This window comes from Seriola aureovittata, chromosome 16 (assembly GCF_021018895.1).
Source record: "Seriola aureovittata isolate HTS-2021-v1 ecotype China chromosome 16, ASM2101889v1, whole genome shotgun sequence".
Taxonomy (NCBI): Eukaryota; Metazoa; Chordata; class Actinopteri; order Carangiformes; family Carangidae; genus Seriola; species Seriola aureovittata.
In genome coordinates this window covers 21,575,166-21,602,681 of record NC_079379.1, presented here as the reverse complement: position 1 = coordinate 21,602,681, position 27,516 = coordinate 21,575,166, and the positions used below count along the sequence as shown (strand labels likewise).

General features: G+C 41.5%; 1 protein-coding gene across 1 annotated transcript; it reads left to right on the top strand.

Moving 5' to 3' along the window:
- The first annotated feature begins 1,692 nt into the window (after positions 1-1,692).
- On the top strand, positions 1,693-26,087 carry LOC130183973 (hippocalcin-like protein 4). Its single transcript, XM_056399685.1, has 4 exons — positions 1,693-1,890; positions 16,944-17,119; positions 18,827-19,042; positions 19,129-26,087. Exons 2-4 carry the CDS (start codon positions 16,958-16,960, stop codon positions 19,324-19,326), a joined length of 576 nt encoding a protein of 191 aa, XP_056255660.1. The 5' UTR covers positions 1,693-1,890; positions 16,944-16,957; the 3' UTR covers positions 19,327-26,087.
- The last annotated feature ends 1,429 nt before the right edge of the window (positions 26,088-27,516 follow it).

The window sequence follows — 27,516 nt, the reverse complement described above, 5'->3', positions numbered from 1 at the left end:
ACACACAAACACACCATAGAGTACAATAAGTGTGTGTTGCAGTGGTCCTGCAGGGTGATGGACGTTTACCTTGTGCTAAAGGTTATGTCACTCCCATCGAGAGGCCCCAGCTGACCTTGACTAATCACACTGTGAAACGTTTTCCCTCCTTTCTGTTATAATCTCTTTTTTTTCTGTCTTTTTCTAATATGTATTTACCCCTGCAACATTTCCATATCGGCCACACAGTGAGGTTACACACTAACATATGTATCTGTGTTTCTGACTGCTGCACAGTCACAGCATCACATAACAGGATTTGCTGTTTTCCTGTCTGATTAAAGTGTGAACATGTGTGTTTTAATCAGTTACTTGACTTTAAATCTTAAAATAAGAACGATAATAAAAATGTCTTTATCTAAGCGTTGTTTATCAGTACAAACTGCAGATTGAAACCACATAAATGGTGACAAAATGCCAAAATAAAATCATTAATATACATGCTTCCCCCACTGGACCCTTTCTCATAGACCCAGACACACACCATTCATCAGTATAACCATCTAAGAATAACTGTACACATTACATCATAGCTGAAGTAAATCCACGTCAGCATAAAAGAAATCAATACACACTCTGCAGTTGAAACCATTATATAACCATGCAGGATGTTATCACTGAATAAAAAAGCAACTGAGTATCAGCCCAGTATTATAGGAATCACATTCACATTGGACGATTCTGCAGTTCTGCAGTTTACAGTTTGTGTCCAGTGCCAATGTTCAGTGCTAGCGCAGGAAGAAGTGTTCCTGTATGTAGTGAGGTGGCATATACAGGTAACCTGCAGTTAATCTGATAACCATGATCTTTCCATTACATATTAAGCAGTTTGTCTGTCCTATTTTACTACAGTCTTACCTTACCTTTAAGCATTTTGTAGTTGCCCTGCACAAACACTGTACAAACAAGAATTATAAATATGTTGTCAGTGAACGTAATCTAGCTGAATTGTCCTTCACTAACATTGCTTTGGGGCGACAGGATCGCAGACATAATAAGGGTCCCCTCCAGACATGTTTCAAAAGAGCACTGATTTAACATTGCACCCCCAAAACACTGTTATTATTCCTTAATTAATGTGGAATGTGCAGAAAGGATCAGGGCGTTAACGGGGCCCAGCGGGTCATTTTTGCCCACGGTCACTTAGCAGGTTAATTCAGAGCTCTTGTCTAAAATGATTTTTCATTGATTGTAATACTGTATTGGCTGATCAGTTGTTTGTTTGTATCCCTGTGAGCTTATAAAGACCATTTCCTGGCAATATCTGTCATGTAAATGGAAACCACATCAAAGCACATGAGCCAAAGCGTGAACTCAGGTCTCCAACTGTCACAAAGGCTGAAGAGGGAGAGGTAACTTCCCCTGGGAGAAGTTCCTCTTATACAATTATCATGTGTATTTTCCCGTTTTGTCTGCTCTTGTTTGTTTTTCCTCTTTAGCTTTACTGACACCCCCACTCCCTCTCTCGCCAGAGAGAGGACGCGAGGGCACAGGCGCGCCTGCGTGCGCGCGCAGAGCTCTTTTATTTTTTTTTACTTTTTTTAATTTATTATTTTTTTTTATTGACAAGCCGCTCCGTCGAATCAGATGAGAAGGATCCACCTTTAAACGGTGCCCTGGCTAATCGGCGCGCGGGGGAGGCGACCTTCATGCAAATGTGTTGGCAAGGGAGACGCAGCGGTTCATTCATCTTCTTCCAGAGAGAGGTGAGTTAACACGAAGGTTATTTTACATGAGGGAGGGACTATTTTGGAGCAACAATAATAACCTGCGAATAACTGGGAAAAGCAAAGAAGACGCTTTTGATTCATAGCTGAAAAGGAGCGTTTGTTTTCTTCCAAACATTACAAGGTAAGTGGAGGACATTTTTGTTTTTTTTATTTGTAAACGGTCTCTCGTCGTTATGTTAATGTTGGCAGGTGCTGGTAAAAATGTGTCCAAATATGCCCTTTACTGGCTTACTAGCAAAAGCAATGAGTGATGAGAGAGGAAGTCATGGACATTGTTTTGCTGGGCTAATATCCAAGGTGCTGCACCATGAAGGGGGGGGGGGGGGGGGGGCAGAACCCTTAAGCCTGTCAGTGTTGCACTTATCTAGCACTATAAAGGAGTTAAACAAGGCTTTACTTATACTGAACTGTCTTGTTGAGCAGTTTGTGCCTCCTGTGTCTTGCTCAAGGACACTCAGGGCTGTAGAGGCAATTGAACCTGGGACCATTGTTCCATGTGGAAAAGAAAAGAGACACTTTGCTGAGACTGAGGCAGAAAAAACATTACCATGCTTATATTGTGCTGGCGTGTGTCAAAATTTGAGGGTTATTTTTATTGAATGCTTCATAAAGCCTATGTTGGATGGATGAATAAACTGTTAGAGTCTCCACAGATGAGAAAATGCAGGGAAGTCAGAGATTGTCCTTCATGCTCTGGGAGCAATTAATGGTTGAACAAAATAAGGCGACCTGTGTGTCGCACCGCTGAAACTGGACTCTGGCTGTGTCTTTCACATGCAGGGCATAAATAAGCATAATATATGGATGTAAAATGAATCATATGTATGTTTACTTGCAGCTTTGGGGTCCGATTGTCCTCTGAATTGCTTTGTGTTTTACAAACAAGTGCGTTTACGTCAAGAGTTTCTTTTCGTGTTTGCAAAAGAAGCTTAGAGTTGCAGGTCTCAACTGTTTTGCCTTCAGAGTCATCTCCTGTGTGAGTGAAGAGAAAGCCGATGACTGAACTAGTGGTTTAGTTTTGTCACCATATTCCAGTCCTCTGTGGATGACACCAGGATCTGCACAATCAATAGCACCAGCTTCCAATGTGTGCAGTGTGTGAGCTTGTTCACATTACCGGTGGCCTTCATGCGGCTGTGCATCAAAGGGTCATATCAGATGAGTTATTGCATCATAATGACTGGCCGTGTGTGTGTGTGTGTGTCTGTGCATTTGTATTCTTTGCTGGGTCTATATGTGATGTAGTGTTCATTTACAGGACAAAGCCATCAAAGCAGGGCTCCGTGAAAATGGAAAGACACAAACAAATGCAAACACACATACACACTCACCCATGATGGGCACATCCATGACAGACAGCTGGTGGCAGTGACAGCTCAGTTTGGCTCTGTAGCCCTTTGGCTGCCGGCCTTTAACTGAACAGGAGCAGGTCTTTAGTGCATGATGGGTATCAGAGCTGAAGGGTACACATTTTAAGCTCTGTAGTTTTTTAAACTAAGTGCATATTGACTTAAAGTGATGGAGTATATTAATACAGACACACAAAAGGTGCTGTAGCAGAGTGATTGCTTGTAGTCTTGGCTTTTATTACGCCAGAAAAATAGTTGCTTTACTTCTACTGAAACCCACTTTTACACTATCCACAGACTGTGTAGAGTTCTCAAGAGTCAGGCTGTCTCAAGTGGTGCTGAGCATCCCACAAGGGTGATATTACAGTGGCACAATTTACATCTCGTCCATACGACCTTCTCCTCCAACATATTCACTAAAACCAGCATATTATTATAAATTATGTTATTGATATCTAATATAATATACCTTGACATGCTCAACCAGTCATTGTTTTCAGCATATAAACTGCAGGATTGTTCACATACCGTATATATAGTTGAGGTTGACTTTACAGCAAGCTACAGGTGGGCGATCCGGCCAAAAGATCATATGACAATATTTCTGGGTGGAATCGCAATCCATCACCAATTTAAGTGATCGCATGATTACTTGTGCAGGATTTTATTCTGAAAGTCTGCTTTAATGCTCCTTTCGGATGTTTTTCCACTCGCTGCTATACTCCATGGATTGTGCGTCCAACTGTTGCTGCAAAATCACGCCTGATCGTTAGCTCCAGTGCTCCATGCTAAAACTCTCAAGTACACTCTGTTGAGTGATAATCCAAATAAAGAGGACAGAACTTTCACTGATATATTTTGTGTGTTGTGTGTTTGTGTTTTCTTATTGACCTATACTTTAAGACTTTAAATTAACACAAGCTCCCATTGCTCTCTTCTCCTCTATGGCATTTTTAAACATTACACTGTTACTGTATATTCTAAATAAACCTTTCCAGGGTTTACAATGCTGCTACTCACTGGTATATTGTTTGGCTAGACTGAATACTTGGTCTTTGCAGTGACGTTAAACGTAGACATACACATACGCTAACCCCCTGTTATTTACAATAGGAGGTAGAGAGAAGCTCATTTACACATAACAGCTGAATGACATATCACTGGATGATTATAACCACTTCCTCTACTCTGGAAAGACCTATTGATCTACAATCTGTGGAGTACAATAATATCAGCTCGGAGCAACATGTTGCACTACAATTTCCTGTCTGTGTCTGTGTATATGTGTGTGTGTGTTGTTTGTTTTTCCTGTCTCGTCTTTTTCCTGACAGCAGTGGATGAATGACACTCACAACCACCCCACACTTTTGTGCATCTCTTTTTTCTCTGCCTTTGTATCGCTTACTTTTTGTCGAAAGCCTGTCGCCAGGTGTACTATGCATCTGTCTCACGCATCACTGCATCATTATGTGCGTGTGCTTGCATGTGTGTGTGTGTGTGCGTGCATGTATTTGTGCTGCTGCATGTGTGTCTCTTGACTGATTGATTCAGCCATTAATGTCACATGCTTTGTTACCCAAGGAGATTTATGTTGGAATATGGAAATGTTTGTGTGTGTGTGTTGTGTGTGTGTGTGTGTGTGTGTGTGTGTGTGTGTGTGTGTGTGTGTGTGTGTGTGTGTGTTTCCGACATACACTACCAGCTCCTCAGAGTTCCGGCTAATAATGGTTGAGCAACAACAAAGGCATGTTGAGTGAAGGAGTTTGGCATAATTGTAAGATAACTAATGAACACCCACATTTATCAATGGACATCATTGACAGGGTGTTTTCCAGTGGATTGACAGATACAATACATTACAATGGAAATGTAACACACACCAGAAACTGTAGGGAAATATGAATAAAGGATGTAGAAAAAGGGCTGTGTGTTCAGTGGTTAGCACTGTCGTCTTACAGCTAGACAGTCGTGGGTGAGAATGTGTGTTTCCTCCCACAGTTTAATAAAAAAAAATGCAGGTGAGGTGAGTCTAGACTCTAAAATGGTCCATAGGTGTGAATATAAGTGTGAACGCGTTGGTCTTTCTATATCGTTATGTGTCAACCTGGTGAGGTGACAGACTGACAATCTGTCACGGTATACCCTGCCTTTGGCCCGATGCATGCTGGGACATTTGTTATGCCTGCTGTGGTGGGGTTTTTTTTTGGTGGCCTTAAAGGTTGAGTAAGTAATTCTAATTCAATACACTTTTTGAAGTGAAATTCAGTGAGTATCTTCTCACGGTCACCCAGTTGTCCGTTCAGTGTGTGTGCAGAATAAAAGAATTCGGTGTTCCCACACAGCCCTGGCTCTGTTGATGGGAAATAAACAAAGTGGCTCGGACTGAGCAACACAACACTATTCCAGCCAATCAGCAAATGGTGCATTTGTAAGGGAGAGAAGAAGAAGAGGGGATAGCGCCAATTTAACCAGGGGAAGGAGTGGTCTACCCTTCTGTTGCGACCGGACTGTGTGGAGTTTTGAATGGGATTGATTGGGACTGTAGACGAGAGATCAGCGGCAACATTAAGGCAAGGGCATGGAAGCAATGTCTACCGGCGGTTTGGCAGGGGTGTGTACTCCACGACATAAACACATTATCAAGAAGGAAAGATGGCTGAGGCCAAAGAGGAGGAGGCCAGAAGAACAAAACTGAAAAAGAAGTGCTATAATCAGACAACGGTGAAGAGCCGCAGGAACATAGGTGAGGCTTTCCAATGGTGGAGACTGCATGGTTGGACTGGAAAAGAAATTCAGTACTGGACGCATCCGCTAGTACTGGCCTGCACCCCAAATGACAGGCACACAAAGAAGGCGGGTAAAGAGACTGCATTAGACAAATGTTGAGTTATAGAACGCAATAAGACAGCAAAACAAATCACAGTATTTAACAGATATACTTATTATTATCATCATTAGCAAACAGCCACCTATTTAAACATCCTGCAGACATGTTTGGAGACCAGCTCTGTGTTTTCAGACTCATCAGTATATTAGTTTTATATATTAGGGTTAAATATGTGTGATTTTGGTTGTTCATCCTCACATTTTAATTTTGAGAAAGCAGGTTCTTCCAGATTCCCCCACAGCCCCCATTACCTTTTTACTGCATTTGACATGGATACTATTGATCATGACCTAATCCATCACACATCTCCTGTGCATAGTAAGCTAATAGATGTCTGGTTGACATATGTTACATAAGACCAGCCTTGATCAGCTGCAGCTGTTTTAACATGTGAAATTGTGTCACATTTCTGTATTAAGTGCTGAGAGTGCTTAAGTGCTGGGAATTACCAAATTCTTACCAGAGGATTAGTGGAAGTAAAAGAAAAAGTCAGGGCCAATTTTTCTCCATGTCAGTGCCAGGACAAACAGAAACGCTGCCAAAATGAGGAAAACAGTCCATCTCAAGGCCGGAGACACTAACTAAATACACAAGCTTTCAAATCTAAAAATAACGATGAGTATATATATATATATATATTGCAATGCTTTCTAACAAATTATCAGCTACATCAAACCATAGCCTTTGCATGTACAGTATGATGTGTGTTTTCTATGTGTTTCAGTGCTACACAGATACACATATGGCACTAGCTGAATTAGAGGTGTTAATTTAACTTAAAATGACACAGAGCAACTTTAAACACAATGTTCTGACATGATTGTGCCGGTTGTGCGACGTTGCTTTGCCGCCCTCCACCAGGTCTTTGTTTCAGAACACATTAAATGTTCATGTTAACAAAGGACAGTGATGAGAGGATACCTTTCAGTACAGGAGCAGGGGTAAGTGCTGCAGGCATTTGTCTCATGCTCCGTTTCCCCTGTTCTCCTACACTACTGTCAACATACTACACAATAAACACACTACCGTGTGTGTGTGTGTGTGTGTCTCTGTGTGAGTGTGTGCTTACGGGAAATGGGCATATTTGTTCCAGAGACTGTTTTTGTCTGATGCTGAAACACCTGAGCCTTACAACCAAACAGCTCTCCACCAGGCCTTACGTAATATAGGAAAATGTGTTTTTTGTGCATATGAGCGTCTGTTTGTGTGTGTGTTTGGGTCTGTGTGATTGTGTCTGTGTGATTTTATAGGTGCTGCCTGGAATATTATTAGCCACATTTAAAAGGCTGTGCAGGTTTGATAGGGTGCATATAGAAACAATAGTCAACAATTATTGCAGCACTCAGACGTGAGTCACCCAGACTTGAGTGTACATGTAAAAATGATGGCATTAAATAAAATATCGAGGTGTATAAGTGGTGTTTTGGAGATATGGGAGACAAAGGTTAGCAGGGAGACTGACTCATAATGGCACACGCATGCAGCCGTTTTGTCCCCCGTGTTCCTCCCCAGGCTCGACATGCTGCCTGGTCTTAAATTAGAGTTTGAACTGCACTGAGGTGAGCCGCGTTTCTATAGTGATGCATCCTTCCTGCTCCAGTCACCACAGAGACGTATGTAGATTAAAATGATATTTAGATCATACCTCAACATCTCAGCTCCAACACATCCTCTCATAACTCTGTCAGAACTTACATATTCATACATATTATATTCACTTTATATTAATAAGACTTTCACTGTTTATGTCACTGTTACATAATTCGCATACAGACATTTCTGGATTTTATTTTTTTAAATCTTTTTATTTAACTTCTATTGAAACCACTAGATTAGATCTCCTCCTTCTCCTCCCACTATTACTTATGGCTAGACAGTCAATATAATCTGTATTACATTATGGAAAATATGAGCGGGCAATAAGGATAAAGTTTATGCATGATACATAGTTTTATATTGTCATATCAGAATAAATTGTAATATATGTATATTGTACAATGTAAATTCAATGAAAATTTCCTTATAGATAAAGTAGAATAAGTTTTTGGTTGAAATAATACATATAATAATACAGATGCAAAATCCTGTAAATCCAATATTGCCTTAAAGCAGCACTGCTCATTGATTTGTCTTTTGGGGGTGAGTGGGTCATATGACGTGAGCCCAAGTCAAGTAACAGGTCTTGTCGAGTGTTTTGTGCTCACTGATCATAAAATGAATATCGATTCATTTTATTTCATGCTGGGTGACTATGCAAGACCTGTGCAACACTGTCCCGCATAATTTCTTCTATTTAAGACTTGAAGACACTGCTTTAAATACAATGCTATATTGCTGTCGCACTTGAGAAAAAACACAGCGTCATCGTTGCAGAATAAATTTAAAATTGACAGAGAATCCAAAAATGAAATGACTGAAGAAATCATCTCTTTAATTAGCATAATCTTCAAATGCTGTTACTGTCACATGTAACAGAACTTTAAAATCTGTGATTGGATGTTTCTTACCATGATGTACCTTGGGAGTTGTAGTTGTGACAAGTTACATTTTTAAGCACACAAGTTCACTTTTTTACTAAAGAACCAATTATTTTTTAATAAGATTGAACAATTAATCTAAAATATTATTGAAATCGCAATAGGGCCAAGTGCGTAATTTGTTTGATGACGGTAAAATGTGTCAGAACATAAATGAGAGTACAAATGACTATTCCAGCTGGAATTGTGATTCATATTGCGATATCTGCCAAAATAATTGCAATATATATGTTTGGTTTTTTTGCACTGTTGATAAAACCAGGACAGTGTCATGCCCTTACAAGCTGAAGAAGTAGATCCAGCTGTGAGTCATGTGACATTTTTCTATAGGGAAAATAAATAGATCTTTTACTTCTGGGTGCCAGAAATAGCTCCCAGTAGTTTGCAGCTCTGTGGGAAATGTATGTAGAATTACATGTAAAGTGATCAAAATGATGTTCATTGCAATATCAGTCCTGCTTCTGGCGTACTGAATCAGACTGCAGGTTTCTAACTGGCAACCACTGCCCACTGGTCAGATCGTGTCTAATCAAACACAGAGCATCATGTGGGACGAAGAAGACACTGCCCAGTTTTTAGATTTTCAATTAAGCCCCCTCGTCAAACCCACATATCAGCAAGTCAATTGGCCAGGTCCAGTTGGCAGAGCGACTGTAATGATTGGCCAAAACCCTAATCCTCTGCCGGACGGCTGTTTGGCGGTTAACTGGGCAACTGTTGTCAAGACGACTTATTGTTCTATTTCGCTTTTGATGGTTTCGGCGAGCTGCCACGAAGACCATTCAGAGAGCGGTTTATCGGCCACATGTCAATAAGCAGGCTGCACACTTCTCATCAGATTTCGGCATCTTCCTGTATTCCTATTCTTTCACTCTGGAACACACACACACACACACACACACACACACACACACACACACACACACACACACACACACACACACACTCCACAATGTAGTTCACGGTGAGGGCTGGCATTGGACTGGTATCCTATTGATTGTTCCCCCTTGCTGTGACAGTCCATTGTACATTTCCACTCTCACAAAGGTTATTGCCATTGCAAACACACAACAGACAACACACACACACACACACACACACACACACACACACACACGCACACACACACGCACAGGAAATTACTACTGTATGGGAGGCCTAGTTTCTTATTTTTGCTCTCTTTCCAACTCAATTACAGCTTTTGCCAGCTAATCATTTTCAGTCACGGGGACACCAACACATTTTCCCCTCTGGGCTCCAGTCAGTTACAGCCCGAGTGCCTGAGCCTCATAATAATGACAGGGTAAGCCCGCTGCTTTCTAACCTTCTTTTCTTCCTCGTGTACCCTCGTGCTGCGAGTGACCAGAAAGAAAAAATGTTTTTAAAGTTGATAGGTATAATTCTGGCAACAACTTTAGTTTTTTTGAACTCACTCTTGAAATCTTACATGGTGCAAGTGATCAAGGGGGTGGGTGTCTTTTTGTTGCTGCCTCAAAAACTTTTCCTCAAAGATTTTTGAAGAAATTGATCCAACAGAACATACAGTAATTTGATAACTAATCCAAGCCAATCAGTCTCGTACATTGCATTTCCTTAACAGTGAACTGCTTTGGCTCCGACAGATTTGTTATTTAATTTTTGGGTTGTAACATACTCGTTTTTGTCATGATCAATTGCCGTTTTCAAACTAAAACGTACGGTGGCCCTGAGAGCTCATTGCAAATTCAGAAAACATTTGCATCAATTTGACAACACATGCCCTGCAAACTGGCTAATTGTGACTTTGGAAGTTAAAAGCATTGAATAACAAGTGCGTCCCAGCACGTAAAACTTATTATTGTGGATGGAGCCTGAGGGTCAGTGTTTGCGCTTGTGTCATCCTTATCACCAGCTGAGTGAAGGAGGACTGACGTTAGTTGGACAGGACGGAGGCTTGTGACTGAACATGAGTTATTATTTTTTAAGGGGACAGCTCATCAACGCACACATTAGGGAAAATATCAACTGAATTAATCAACATGGGCAAGACTAAGTCTGTGAGAGGTTCTCAATGTCAGTTTTGATCCTCTCTCAGTTAATTGCCCAGCTCTACAGCTATCATCTTCTATCATTAAATAATTTAAAAAATATTCATTCATCTTTTAAAAATAGGACTGCAGCTAATGTAAGTGTTCATCACTGATTCATCTGGTTGTCCTCGATTAAGCCATTAATCTTTTGGTCGACAAAATGTCAGAAAAAAGTAAATATAGCTATCACATTCCCAGTTTCCTGAAGGCCAAGATGATGTCATTAGAGTTGAGGCAGTATACTGGTTTCACTGTATACCACGGTATGAGAATTGATGGCTGTCACACCGTGTACATTTGCTTATTGTCGGTACTGAAACAAAATGCAACCAGATGCCTGTCAGACTCGGAAAGTGGCGCCACACAAAAACGTGGGATTGTTCTCAAGGTCGGACATTCAGTTTGCAAAAAATGTGGACGCAAACACGTTCGCCCCATCTTCGAGGACACACTCCCTCCATGCAGCTCAACGTATGAGTCCCGTTTATAACTGATGAAAAAATGTGAATCTTTCAATGTTCATAAAGCGCGCTATTCAAAATAATTTTCCTCATCTCGGCTACATCATTGTCTGTTCATTCAGTAACCTCTGACTCCCAAACAGACACACACTGACGCCTATTTGACCCCATAAGGAAAAACACACACACACACACACACACACACACACACAAACGTTCCCCACTCGGGAGTGTATGCGAGTTGAAAGGTACAGACGGGATCAGTCTGGCTTTTTACAAACCAAACAATCAATACATTAATGGAGAAATTAATCAGAAAATTATCATCACTGTTCAGACAGAGACGTTTCATTTCAGGGCTTTCGACAGGTGACACACCAGTCTGAGAGATGGAGATCTTTGAACAGACACGATAAAAGACAGTTGATAGTGACAACAATGGCCTTTAGACGGATTTTTATCAGCGTCTGGCTCCAAAAAATGGGCAGAGCAGCTGGAGGACGGTGAGATAGAGGCTCTAGGCTCCCAGGTGGAGGTGTTGAAGGCTCACCTTCCAGAAAGCAGAGCAACATGCCTCCTGTCAGAAGAGAAGGTCCGTGAGCTCTCTACCAAGCTGCAGTCAGAGACCGAACAGATCAAGGCCGTCAAAACAGGCAGAGGATTTTATTGCAGAGCTCCAGAGGAAAGTGAGTGAGCAGTTTCAGCCACAAAAAGACCCACAGCAGCAAGTAAGAGAAACAGTCTCATGCTGAAAAGGTGAGAGGGGATCAAGGGCCTATCCAGGGGCCCCTCCATCAGGAATTGGAGGGCCTGAAGGCAGAACTGGAAGAACTGACCTTAAGTAACCTTTACTTGGTCACAGGGCTCACAGCTGAGGAAGAGGTCAGTCAGGCCCTCCGGAGTGAAAATACCAGGCTCTCTAACAGGCGGGAGACGAAAGAGAAGGAGTCTCTGTCCAAACAGGCAGAGTGTCTTCCCAGCGAGACCTGGAGACTGCAGCTGGAAAGACGAGAGAGGATCAGGAGCTGATCCAGGGGCCGAGGAGTGAGTAGGACAGAACTGGAGGAACTGACCTCAAAACAACCTCAAGCTTGTCACCAATCTCAAGGCTGACCGAAAGGTCAGTCAGGCCCTACAGAGAGGAAATGCCCAGCTGAAGGAAGAGCTGAAGGAGCAAAGGGAGGACTCTCTCACAGTTTTACAGGACCTAGAACAAGAACTGTTACCACAACCTGAAGTGTCTGAGAACAAACTCCCAGAGAAAAAAAAAAAGAAAGAGCTACTCAGTCTGGAAAAGAGTCTGTCACTTCCTCGGATTGAGGAAGAAGAACGAGGAGAGGCGGGAGAAAGAGTCAACAACCAATTCCTTGTATCCTCACAATTTAACCTCTCAGTTGCCTCCAACATTGACGGATTCACGGCATGAGTCTGGCCCATATACGGCATGATGCAACTTCTACATCTGGGGCGCACAACAGCCGTAATCTGCCCGGATGTGGCAGTAATGCGGGCCAGGCTTGGACCAAGTGTGGACCAAAAGTCCGAAACCACTAACGGTCACTTTCTGCCACAAATTAGGCTCCGCCCACAAGACATGTCATCGCTGTTTACAAACACACAAAAAAATGTGTGTTACTGCCGACTGTGGCTCACAAACATGTAGACTATAACTAGCTTATCCGGTTGGCTGAATCACCATCATGCTGGACTGGCAAACACACACACACACACACACACACACACACATGCAGTGACACACACACACAGTCTCCCACGCATTTACAACTCAGATTAGACTTTGTGTTTACTATCAGTCTGACAGCTGCAATGAACATGCGTTAAGGCCCCTTCAGACTCAATAAGATACACGTCTTTCTCTATTGAACGCCTGTTGAGACAATTTTCTACAAGCTCTGCTTATCTGCCTGCCGCCTCCCATCTTCCTCCCCCCTTCCATCTTCATTGCTTTTCCCTTCTCTCTCCCTGTTTGTCCTCGTCCCTCAGAGGTGTGAATCCAGATTGAGTCATCCTCCCTCTCGTGTTTTTCTTTTCTTTTTCTTTTTTTTCTAAACACAGCCTCTTCATCTTTCCTTGCTGTGTCTTTTCCCCTCCTTTATAATTTTCATGTCACTGTGTGATTGTCTACGTGTAGAAGAATGTTGGATTCAGCCTGTGTGTGGTGGGACTAATATGTCCTGGTTGTCCCCTGGTTGAAGCTAGCGTTTTTGTGTGTGTTCTTGTGTGTGTGTCTGTGTGTGCAATTGTGTTCTCATGCCTCTGCCGTGTTGACGTGAACGGATTGTCAAAGACGTCATTGGGCACAGCAACAGCATGTTGCCAGGCCAATTGATCCCTTTGGCGGAATGAGCAGAGAGGCGTTGAGGGTCGTATATTTGCGGGAAATTGCAGCATTTAGGGAATAAAGCTATTCATGTTAGCTCCAGAGGGAGGGACTTTGAATGCACTGTCATTAGAGAGCATAAATGGGCCTCCCCTGGGATTTGATCCTCTCACAGGCTGTTTAGGGTTTATGGTGCCAATACTAAAATTGACATTTTTTGAATTAAAGCCGAAAATAGCTGCGACTTCATGCTGATAACCTCTATCCAAAAGATACGAGGATTCCAGACGCCTGGACAATGCAGCTCTGTCGGTAAAGTATGAGTTTTGTAGGTGGCGTTCTTTCCTTTATCTGTTCAGCCATGATGGATATTATTAGATAGCTCGTGCTTAACATCCCTGTTTCTCTATTCAATGCTCCCTGAGATCCACATAAAAACATGGCCTGATAACCAGTGTAAATTTCCATTTTGTTTCACTTTATTATTCAGACTCTTATCACATTCATGCACATTTCTGTTTGGGAGCCGGGGTTCTATTGTTTTGTTTTGCTCCGACCAGTCATTAGAGAGTTACATAACACAGAGCGGATGCTAGGAGCAGTCTAGTTTACAACCACAGTTAAACAAATATGGCAAGTTAAAGCTGCATTAATTGATTATTTGGCCACTTGGGGGGGGGGGGGGGGGGGGGGGGGGGCAGCGTAACAATCTATAAACACAACACTCATATATCATCACCCATTAAAGTTGTTATGCTGAACATTTTAACGGTACCTCCTATTTAACCTCCAGCAGACGCAGAGCAACATGTTTCACATTTATCCACTCGCCTTTTAGATCAATTTTGGTCTCCACCAACTTTTCAGAAAAAATATCTGGATTTTTAGCTGCTAAATACTCAACTCTATGAGGGACTCCTTTCCCATCGCACATTATCATTTGATCCATTCTTAATATAACATATTGACTAGTGCAAATTATTTCCGCGATAAGTTAACTTACATTAACCTGCACGGCTGTGTCCATCTCAGTAAAGCCCGTTAACGTTTTTGTTTCTTCTTTTTTTTCAACGGATGCAGCTGTTTTTCTGGTTCAGGGAAGAAAAGTTTGTTTTGCAACTAGTATCAGGAAACAGCCATCAGTGAGTGCAGCAGCAGACCTTTTTAAATCACTGAAAAAACTGTTGATGTGTACAGAGGTTCAGAGGTCTGGAATTGAATTGTCGGGACTACGTAAACAGGTACATCAGGAGTCTATTTTTTCCATCCATTTCTGTTTCTCTTTACACATCAAGCTCATCTTTATTGCAATACACGCAGACCCTCCACATACAGCGTATGGGTGTGCGTGCGCTCACATAAGCATCACCTTCTTTAAGGCAGCCAAAAAGAGAAAATGGCACAGAAGCCAGTTAATCTGTATTCATGAGTGGATCTCATTGGTTCCACAGAGATTTGATTTATTTGCTAATCCATGAAAAAGAAACAGCCGGGGGTAAACTTCAGATAACCTCCACCAACTGAATAGCTACTCCCCCACAACACATTTCTGCCTCAGTTAAGATGAGCTGGCAGAGACCTGAGCGCCTCACTGGAAGACAGCATCCAACCTGGGGACCTATGGGTCGCCTGTCTTGCCGGCGTGAGCAGTGTTTATTTTGATTCTTTCAGATGGGATAAGTTTCCAACGCGTCGGCTCGCCTGGCTAGTCGCGCCTCTCTCTATCTTCCACAGGAAACTCTATTATCTGCTACATTTGGTTCTCTAATAGAAGGATAAAATCTCATCTGCCTCAATCAGAGGCAAGATGCATTACTACAGCAACTGTGCTGCGTGTGCGTGTGCGTGTGTGTGTGTGTGTGTGTGTGTGTCAAAATAAACTCACTGCCTGTGGCACAAGTTGGTGCTCTTGTGGTGTGTTGTCTTTGTTGATGCAGTCAGTTATTTACAGAGCTACCTGACTGTCCACTGTCAATTATTTAGAGGCAGTTAAACTTTTATTCTACACGTCTGCAGCTTGAGGCAGAGTGTCATGAATCTAACTCGTCTGTTTGGAGGTGGTCTCTTCACACTGACCCTCTCCCACGGGGGGAAAACAGCGCTACAGGTGTTTGTGCCACAACATGATCCTCCTCTTCACCGCTGGCCCTCAGCATCTGTCTGCATCCATCCTGCAGCAGTTAACCTTGTGAAACTGAACTGTGTGTGCGCACATGTTTCCGTGAGTGTAATTGTGTCTGTGCGAAGACAAGTGCCTGTTTAAGTAACGCATTTCTTTTAAACTGATGTAGAAATATTGTGAGATGCAACACAAAGGAGTAGTACGTTGGCCCAGATGGGTCAAAACAATGGAAAAGCATTTGAGTTGACCTGTCTGGGCCACCGTAGAGTCGCTTTCCTACACTCAAAACTCCTGAGTCACCTCTGCTTTGGTTCATTCGTGTCACTGCACAATTTAAATACAAACTCCTCTGTGGGAACGGACCACTTAACAGTTGCTCGTCCATGGAGGACACACGCCGGGTGTTATTATAAACCTGCTAAAAGTCGAAGCTATTTTCCGGCAGCTACAGAGAAAAGTCAAAGATGTTTGAATTGAACTGGACTGCAGCGAACACATGAACGCTCAAGCTGTGTCCCTTCTTTTCTCTCAAACAACTGAGAAGAGAGAAACGTAAATTTTTGTGTTTCAGCTTGATGAGATCACAGGCGACCTTTTCACAACAACTTAATGAGAGAACGACCTCGCTCCTATTGATATCCTTTATTGCTCTTCCTCTGAGCTCTCGGCTCTCTTGCGGTGCCTCCCACTTGTCACGGGAAGTCCAAAATATTTGTGCAGTTTACAGTGACTTAGGGTTTTGTTGCCCCTTTCTCCATGACTTACTCGCCATAAAGCATGACAGGATGATATTTCAGCCATGAAACCGTCACCACACTCTTTCTGCAATTTAGAGGAGGATTTGTGGCCGCCTGGCTCGGCTGCGTCAGCTGTGTCCTGGTGTCAAAGTGCGAGCGCTGTCAGACAGGGCTGTGAGTCAGCGATGGCGTCATGACGGCGCTGCAGCGGTCCTCATATGTGTGTGGTTAGGAGCCGGGGTAATGGGCCAATTTATGGACGAAATGCCAGCAATGTTACCAGGGGCTTTACTCACATAAAGTGATTATGGAGGTAGAATAATATGAGTCATTATCGAACTGGAAAGACCTTTTTGTAGCATGGACGATTATTCTGCAATGTATGACCACTTCTAAAAGTGTCCATTTCCACCAATCATTTAACAGATGACTCCACTTGTCCAATGCAGACGTATGTGTTTATTAAATAATGATAACTTTCCAGACATTTACTAGCCTTTATATATATATATATATATATATAGAGAGAGAGATATCTTACTGTTATGGATCAGAGTAATATGTGCACATTTACATTTTTTAAGTGAAATCAGTTTTACTGTTGTTGCTGTTATTTGTCTAGCACCTCCTCACCTGTGTTCACCCTATCTCTCTCCCTCCCTCCCACTCAGAGAGGTGAAGCATCATGGGGAAACACAACAGCAAGCTGGCTCCGGAGGTCCTGGATGACCTGACCAAGAACACTGAATTCAACGAGGCAGAGCTCAAGCAGTGGTACAAAGGCTTCCTCAAAGACTGTCCGTCTGGCATTCTCAACCTGGAGGAGTTTCAGCAGCTCTATGTTAAGGTGAGGGTGAGGAGGGGGGGCATGAAGCAGAGGAAGTGAAATCATATTATTATATGATTGATTATACAGTAATACAAAGTTTCTTTACAGCTGGGTAACATTAGGTTTTACATAGCCTACAGCAAAAGCTGTGCTCTCGGTTTTTTTTCCCATACTTATATAAAAACCTTTTAAACCTTTTAAATGACTCACACCATTGTTAGGCTGCTACATAGAAAGTTTATGATACTGTGGCTACTGTGACTAATGGCCCGGTGTTTGGGGCAAAGAGAGGAGGGAGAGCCTGTGATACTGCCACCGTGTCTGTTGCCGTCTCAGATTATTCTGGAGCTTTCTGAGATGGCACAGCGTCAGAGAGAGGCTGACTGATTTTTCATGGATGCACAAAGGGGTTAAAGATATTTTTAAATCAGTTTCGCATATCCTCTCAAGCTCTTTGACTTCTCAGAAAACGACCGTGGCTTGTATCTGGTAATCTGCAGTGATGATGATGTCAAGAACTTTGTATAGTAACTTAAATATGTAAATGAATCCAAAACCTGAAAGACAAAATTATAAAGAAAACTATTTACCATCATTTAACCTTCAGATAAAAATAAGTTTTTAGGAGGGACTTAGAAGAGGATACAGACTATGAATGTGTAAGATCCTCAGTTGAGGGGCCTGGACAACAACAGTCTTACAATCAGTTCTGACAGTGAAAGGCAGCGAGGAGTGGTGGGATGTGATTTCTTCTCTTAGCACTGTACTGTACATACAGTATATGAAACACAGGATATAAAACATAAAAAAACTGTCTTTGCATGTTTCCCCTGCTGAGATCCACATAAAATTCACTACAATAATCAAGTGTGGTGGAGATAAAAGCATAAATACTCATGCTTAGTTTCTCATGAAACCAAATCACATCATGATATGAAGTATTACTTTTATGAAGAGGTATTTCTATATTGTAAAAGAGGTTCTTCCTGTACAAGTAGTATTTTCACTTTGTGAACAAGAAGTCTTTAACAGTCATTTTTAAACACAGTCACGTCGACAGACTCACAAAAAACAAGACGTTTTTCTTGTTGTCAGTCAAATGGAATTTTTTTTTTTATCATTTTCAAATGGTTGAAATTTCAGAAATGTTCTGGCACTCCATAAAGTCTGAGTGACAGGTCTGAAGGATCAAAGTCTTGACTCAGAAAGAAAACAGAATCCTGCACCCTGTCCATCACATGTACTAACTTTATTGACAACGTTTCAAACTTCATAGAGACAAAGAAATAATGTTTATATGAGTGGTTGAAATGACAACTACAAGTATAACCACGGCACATTTTTTTTGTTTACGCAGATATTTAATCAAATGATATATTCTGAAATAGGATAATAATATACTCAAAACATGGTCAGTGCACAATCACTGTGGTGACACATGTACAACACAGGAAGATAGACTAACCATAGGTACGTCCAGAAAATATATTAGCTACAGTTAGAAAGAAAAGTAGAAAATACACCCGAATGGTCAGTTTGTGCCTTTCAGAATAAAAGCTTTGCTCAATCAGCGTAGCATTTCACAGGAATGTATATTGCTCCGTTCAAGCGTAGTGTAAAAAATCATTACGCTGCTACAAATATTATGTCTTCACTTTCTTTTCAAGAGAAAGAATTGCTGCTTATGTTGTGTGCCTTGTTTTTTTGTCATTTTTCACACCTCAGTTTTTCCCGTACGGTGATGCCTCCAAGTTCGCCCAACATGCGTTTCGGACATTCGACAAGAACGGTGACGGGACCATCGACTTCAGAGAGTTCATTTGCGCCCTGTCCATCACCTCCAGGGGCAGCTTCGAGCAGAAACTCAACTGGGCCTTCAACATGTACGATCTGGACGGGGATGGAAAGATCACGCGCATGGAGATGCTTGAGATCATAGAGGTGTGTTTGTGTTTTATTTAGTAGGAAATCCTCTCCGCTGATTCCACATTTTTAAGAACATTTCTTTTCCCTTCCCTCCTCCGCAGGCCATCTACAAGATGGTGGGCACAGTGATCATGATGCGTATGAACGAGGACGGGCTGACCCCTCAGCAGCGCGTGGACAAAATCTTCTCCAAGATGGACAAGGACCACAACGATGAAATCACCCTGGAAGAGTTCAAAGAGGCCGCCAAGTCTGACCCTTCCATCGTCCTACTGCTGCAGTGTGACATGCAGAAGTAGAGAGGGATGGGTGGAGATACAGAGGGAGGGAGGGGAGGGACGGGGGAAAGAGTTGAACTGAAACAAGAGAAGGAAAAAGGATATGAGAACAGAGAGGCAAGAGATGAAAGGGGGGGAGGTACAGTTAAAGGGAGGAGGAGGAGACAGGTAGGGAGGCTTTTTTTGAGGTAGTGATGACTAGAAGTGAACCATGTTTGGAACACAACAGACCTCTGATTGATGCCATTCTTTTCTTCCAGCACTGCGGCACTTCTGCTTCAGTCTAGATGGGTCTCTTTATAAATTCGGTCTGGTGATCTGTGAAAGGTGGAAATCCTGCCAGCTCATTTTGAAATAGGCCAAAAAAAAAAAAAGAAAAAAAAGAAGATATATAGTAGGGATTTACAGAGGAAATACAGTCAGTGGAAGTGTCACTCACACTTTCACACTGTCAGACTCGCTGCCTGGCATGTGAGACTACAAGGCTGCAGGGTGACTTGAGTGCAAATGTCAGCTGTCTTACAGCTACGACGGCTACATGCTTCTTGTTTTACCCAACTTTCTTATTTGTAAAGTAAAGTACATTGGCTACTCCTTCCAAGATCCTAATCTTAAAAGAAGTAATTGCAGAGCAGGTTGTTTTCATTTGATGTAAGTTAACATGGAATGTATTATTCGATTACGTATTACCATTTCCCATCATTTCCCCAAATCACACCTATTTGTTTAAAAAGGAATAGTTTATTACTTTGGAAAAATGCGCTTATTCACTTTCTTGCAGAGAGTTTGATGAAGAGATTGATATCGCTCTCCTTTGAAGCTGGAGTCAGGTGACGGTTAGCTTAGCTTAGCATAAAGAGTGAAAACAGGGGGAAAAACAGCTTGGCTCTGTGAGTTAAAGAAAAATCTGCCTACCAGCACCTCTAAAATTCACCAATGAACATGTAATGTCTCCTTTGTTTAGGTTTAACCTGTACAAATACTGAAATGTACAACAAGCTGCAGTTTTGTTTTTCTTTTGTTTACCTTTTGAAAGAACCATGCCGTGGCTCTGCTGAGCTGAGCTAATCGTCTCATGGCTCAAGGTTCATACTCACCATACAGACGTTAAAGTGGTATTACTGGTGATAGAGTGGTTTTAGGAACCAAATAAACATATTTTCCAAAAAAAAAAAAAAAATCAAACTATTCCTTTAATGTATTATCAGGTACCAGTCTGAATTCTGGCACCCACAATGCCAATTTTGAAACACACCCAGTGTTCGGATGCTGTGCTCCGTGGGAAAGCTTGAAAAAAAGGAATGGCATCAAACCAACTGAGAGCCTGTTGTTTGGTCCATATGGTTCATGTAGCGCGACAAGAGAGAAGCAAATGTTATGCTGATGGAGATTTATGTAAGTGAATATTACCATTAGCCGTGTGTGAGTAAGAATGTGTGTGAGGATAAATGTGACGAGCAAAATATTCTTGTTCCCAGATCAACCTGCCCCCTCTGCGTGTTTGTGTGTGTGTGCAGTTGCATTCATTAGTTCCTCAACAATCCACAATCAGTCAAATAGCACTTGAAGAGCGCATCTCCGATAGATTACAGCATGGTGTCCAGATGCTTTACACTCTAAGTATGAGGCAGGCAGGTGATGAATGTCTCAGACGGCTGCCTCCCGCAGCATGGTGAAGCATACTGATGTGCTAATCAGTGACTTCTGGCTGCACGTAAAGCTTTTCCACATATGCTAGCAAAATCAATATCTTATGATTACATTCATTTCATTAAAAGGACATGTAATTAGGTTAAAATAAAGCCGTACCCTCTACATAATGTAATCTGGACCCTCCAGCAGGTTAACATGCTCCCTGCATGGCTCTCATTGGGATTTATTTTAGGTTACATTTGCATACCAGCTACAGTGTGCCGATGGCCTGAGGTAACATACAATGTGACAAATTTACATTATGTTTTTAATTTTAATGATCGCAAGAGGAAGAAGAATGACATGAAATAATTACAGCAGCTTGTAAAATTTAAAGCCATCATGTGTAGAATTCTTATGAGGATATAGTTTCCTTCACAGTCGAGGTTTTTGTTTGGGAGAAAAATGCTGTAAAAACTGGCACAGTCTTGTGTGAATGTGTAAGTCTGTTCAAATTCAACACACATTGGCTTTAAAGCCCCCAAAAAATTGGTTTCAGAATTTCTTTAAAACATTTAATATTAACGGCTACAGAATCTGAAATCGATGTTCAAGGTTGGAAAACAATTTCCTTAAAAGTTTAAAGTTTAGCTATTGGTCAGTTTTGCCATTGCTACATAGCCAGTATTAGCAGTAACAGCTGTTTACTTACCAAGAAAATTTGCGAGTTCAGCATCAAACTTTATGAGCAAACGACCCTGCAACTGCCGTCACATTCTGATTCAAATATTGCTAATCTTGGATTGGTCGAAAGAAATAAATGAAATCACCTTTTTCCAACCGAACCCCGCCCAGTATCTAAGATGTAACCTGTCTAATTAATTTGCACAAATATAATTTGCCAACAGTGCAATAACTCACACTTATGAGTTGTTTCATCGTTAGAAAATATTAGATTAAGTTCTTTCTCTGTTGCAGCTAATTCACTTTAAAAAGACTGTTACTGTTTGAGGTATTTGTTTCATGCATGGGTTCAGTTTTAAATGAGACTTTTAACTAAATTCTGATGAGTTATTATATTATCTGCAGGTGCATATGCTTTGGATACGTTTTAACTGCCTCTCATGTGAAGTAAAATTGTGAGTTTTGGCAACAAAACTGAACTAATTAGAAGTCTGAAGCAGAACGAGAAAAAGATAAACATCCAGAATAATATGAAATGTGGTTTTGCCTCTGTAAGACCAGCAATTATAGCAATAGAAACTACAGTGTGAAGTGGGGATAATCAGGACAATAATTACATGCTGTATGACAGAAACGGTATTTCTCCGAAAGGCCAAACCTGCTTCCATGAAAAGCTGAAATAACCGTCTCTTCCTCTCCCACTGTTCTGCTCTCCCCGCTTTTTGTCTTCCTCCTCCCTAAATGTCAGAGAGGAAGCGCTTTGATAATATGTGAAGGGAGAGGAACTTTACTGAACTCAGCTCAGATCTAAAATCAATGTGAAAAAGAGCAAAGGTTGAAGAGGAAGCTTGGTGTGTGTGTGTGTGTGTGTGTGTGTGTGTGTGTGTGTGTGTGTGTACGTGTAGGTGTACGTGTACGTGTGCTCACAAAGCAGATAACTAAGGTGTTATTCTACCTGTACATTGAAGAGTCAGAAAGCTTGTGGATTATAATTACAACCTCTGTGTAGTCTGGTGGATCAGCTTGAAAAATCCAGGGGAACAAATGTCCACTACTATTTTACATTACATAATAAATTAGAGAGTTAGATGAGGAGATTGATAACACTCATCATACAGTATCTGTATGTTACATATATTAACTGTTAGCTTATGTTAGCACAAGACTCCAAGCAACAGAAATCAGCTAGCTAATTAACTTTTTATACAGAGTGAAGAAACAGAAAGATATAATTAGTGATTTACAGGTGTAGGTAGGCAGATTTTTAACCTTTTGGACAGAGCCAAGTTAGCTAGCTTAGCTTTTAGTGCTTAGCAAGCTAAGCTAACTGCCTCCTGGCGGCAGCTTCATATTTAGCATAAAGCTTTGAAAGTGGTATCAACCTCCTCATTTAATTCACACTAAGGAAGATATGCGCAGATTTTCCCAAAATGTTTGATAAATGTTTTTATCACATTTTATGGTAAACATCAGGTCAAGGACAAATACGACAGAGAAACAGTATTTTACATTTATAGAAAAAAAGAACCACACAGCTACGAGAATCCAGCTTAAGATATGTTACAACAAGTTTCATGTTAATGCGAAGTCGGTCATCTTAGTTCTAACTGTGTGTTAGCTTTTAGAGTGAGGACCTGTGAGGGGGCTGTATCTTCCCTTTGTGAAGAACTGACCTGTGAACAGTGCCTGTGGATTTATGAAAGGAGGCAGCTTGTCTTTAAAACTTAGCAAGTTGACAGATATTTCCAGGACAGTTACCTCAGTTAGCAGCCCCACTACCGTGAAAAGACTTTTTTTGTTTACTGGATCTCTTGTTAGGACTCATTGGAGCAGATCATTGTATTGTTTGTGTGTGGCTCATCAGTTTCCCACCCACTTTCTCTCTGCAAGTCAGCAAGAACATTTGACTTCTCTCTTGTCAGTGAATCAGATTTATCTCCTTCTCACCGAGCCAATGAACACGCTCCCTCCCTAAAGCTGAAGAATGAGCCCCCTTTGTGCGATTTGTAATGATAAAACTACATGTACATTACAATACGACTGTATAATCGTATTTATGAATATAAACAAATATAATATGTAAATGTAAATGTACCACTAGCGTAGACCTAATTTCATATGATGACACAGCTACTGTGTGTGTGTGTTTGTTTGTGTGTGAGTGTGTGTGTATGTGTGTGTGTGTGTACACGTGTGAGAGAGTGACAGAGTGAGTCTGAGTAACTGTGAGTGCTTGTGAAAGCTCGGTGTGTGTGACACTTTTGCGAGTGCTCACATGTGTTTTGTATTTGTATCATTTGTGTAACAAGAGATGCCTCAGTCTAGTTTAACTTTGTAAAAATCTGAGTGTAAACCCTCACACTGAAGCACTGAGTATTATTCCCCACACCTACACTTGCTTTTGTGGTCCGCTGGTAAACGGTCTGTACTGTCTCCGATAATGGGGCGTGTCGTTTTGTTTGCTGTAGCCTACTGTTGCAGTTCTACAAGTAATACTCACATATAGAGGTCTGATTTCACAAAAATGGCAGAGTTAGCCAGCAGGGGCGGGGGTGGGGGGGCGGGGGTGGTGGAGAGGTGGGGTGGGGGGAGGTGTCTTTGTGAAATTGTTGAGAAGTTGTTGCCAGGAGAAGTTTGAGGTGTGAGGAGAAGGGTGTCAGTGATGTAAAAAAAAAAAAACTGTCCAGTGTCACAGTGTCACCCTGCGGACAGAAGTATGACGTCACGCCTCACAACATCTCAACTACTATACAGCCTTCCTTTGTTTATTATGTAATGAACATGCCTGAAGATCAAAGCTAGCAACATTATATGATGCAAACAACTTAATCAGGCTGCATTCAGTCTTACAATCTTTTCTTTTAAGAAGTGCAAAAAGCACAAAGTGTAACTTTTATAGTGCAAATCAACTTGTTTTGTAGGTTTTCTTGAATCATTAACATCATCTCCTTATTGCCAGAGTGTAAAGTCAATGTAAAGGAGGCGAGAGTGCAGACCTCCGTGACTGAAACAAATGAGTCAAGAGGATAAATGTCTCCAGACATGAAATTGTTGGTACGGAAAAGGATGTGAAAGTGAAATTTTAAAATAAAAATGTGGAAGTAAAAAAAAAAAAAAAAAGCGAAAGACAAAACAAACAGTTTTAAGCAGGTTTTGTCATGTTACTGAATAAACTATTGGTACAAACCGCCACACTTAAAGCTGTTAAATGTGTGACAAACCCACAGAAAATATCCACTAACTCTGCAGTTCTCCATCAGCTGTGTGGAGCTTTTCAGCCTGTTTCAGCTCAATGTACTCGACCTATCCGACACCAAGAAACACACAGTCAGTGACGAGCCAGTGAACGAGAAACAAATCCCTCAGGAGTTAGTGGAGATCAAAACACAGGTAAAGAGAGATTGAGTGTTGGACCTGGGTCGTAATGTGTAAATACATGTTTGCTTGCACATGTTCACTGTAACAACTTCATACGATGATAATATTGCGTTTATTTTTGGCTGTTTTGCTGCCCCCAAGTGGCAAAAACCAGTAAATGCAGCTTTAAAGGCCCCTCATGTAGGATTAGAAAATGCTAGCATCAAAAAGACAAGTAAAGATCCAATTCCCACTCAGAAAATCCAAACTTTAGTAAGTAAAATTATCTCAGTTCACTGGCAGATATTTTGCACTTCTGTTAAGAGTAGGTCTACCAGAAAGAACAAATACATACAAGTCAATGTGTTTTGTTGCCCCTTTTGTGTTTTGACTCACTGTATTAATAGGCTTTGATTAAGTCCCATTTTACGTGGGGCGGTATACTAACACTTTCATTAGAACAGATTGGCTCAGAGAGTGGCTTCACAATGTTTTGATCTCCACTCTCCTCCGCTGATTAGCTTCTGTCCATCCTAATTATCACCAGCTCAAAGCGAGAGAGCCACTTCGTCTTTCCTCCCCGAGACTGCAGACGCTAATGGTTTTCTTGTTTCTTTGTTTTGATTGCTTTCACATCCTATGTTTCCCATGCTGTATCCAACTCAAAACCACACTGACGACTCTCAACATTTTACTCTGCAGATATTATGTGCCAAAGAACGGGACTGTGTTGCGTTAGAAAAATGAAGTATATTATTGCTGTGGTTGTATCAGGTGGAGTTTAACATGAGGTTATGCTGTATTGATCACATGATGCAGTCCATCAGCTGTCAGTCCGCAGAAAGCTCTGGACGGGCGCTCTGAGCTGTGACATGAATATGAACATAGATATTGTACTTTTTTTGACAGGGGACCATTTGTGCTCAGTTGTGCAATATAATTCTATTCTTCAACATTTCTCTATGATGTTCATGTAAATGTCTATTTGTCCCGTCGGATGATTTCGCTTTTGTTTTCTTTGTTTTTCAATATTGTTACTGTAGGCCGCTAGAACAAAGACAATGTAATTATTTTTGTTACATAGAATAAAACACATGGATGTCAACTGAGTAACTGTTTTGATTCGGCCCATGTGTTTCCTCCGATAGCATCTTCACACATTCAAACATGGTCACACACACACACACACACACACACACACACACACAACAGTGAGCCAAGAGTATGAGTCATCGTCTGGCAATGATGTCACACTGCTGCAGTGATGTCACCACTTGTGCTGTTCTCATGGTAACCATGCTGAGGCCACAAGGCAGGGAGTACATAAACACACAAAACACCATCTCACACCTACATTATTACACATATTGATACAAAGGCACCAAGGCGCGCGCACACACACACACACACACACACACACACACACACGTCTATGTGAATTCAGATGACATTACATTGACTTACATTTGCTGCAGATTTACTCGAACCCTAACCTTAACCTAAATCTAACCTTTAACCTAATGTCACCACACACACACACACACACACACACACACACACACACACACACACACACACACACACACACACACACACACACACCCATGCCCACACACACACAGTCAAAATTCAAAGTGAAAATTAATGACTGCGGAAATTAATTTTGCCTCTTGTGTCTGCGGACACTCATTTACTCAGCCGGACAGCGACAGAGAAATAATTGAACACAATGAAATGACTCATGAAGATTAAGCTCTGACTTTATGAATTTTAATGAAGACATTGTCTTCACACAAGGGCCAGAAACATTAACAGACACATTTTGTGCTGAAGAATCAAACACATTTCCTGTTTTTAAGTGCTTCATTAAAGGGCAATACCAAGCAATTAATTTCAATTTCACTGGTTAGATAATGTGTTTTCCCGAGGCTGAATATGTGTGGACATCAATAGAAAGACATCCAGATTTATCACAACTTTGGTTCCTGTTTTGACTAAACTCTTTTTTTTTTTTTTTTCCATTGCCCCTTCTCCAGCCATCCGTCATGGATCAATATAAATCTATTCTGAGCCCGGCTGTATCAGGCTTCAGCTCAGTGGAAAACCAAACATCACAAATGCACACGCAGAAGCTAAGCAGCAGAGAAACAGTGAATCACACTGCAGCAATAGAGGTCACGGTGAAGAGGTGCAGTTTTGCAAAGCGGCCACAGGATGGGGCTGTAAGCTCAGTTACACTCAGCTCCAGCATCTGAACTGACGTCCCGTCTGTGACATTTTCACTGCAAAGGCTTTGCAGGGACCAAGCAAAAGTCAGATGTTTAGTTCCCTCACAACAATCTGTGTGAAAGCAAAACGCAGCAGAGTGAGGAAAGAGCAGAGTGGAAACACACAAAGAGAAAACCTTAAATTATTATTGGGTGAAAACAGGGAGACAGTCAGCGGAACTCAACTACAAAACAACACTTTAACCCAGTCACTATCAGTGAGCAGTCAGACGGATGTGGCTGCTAAGCAACCCTCTCTTACACTGTCAGT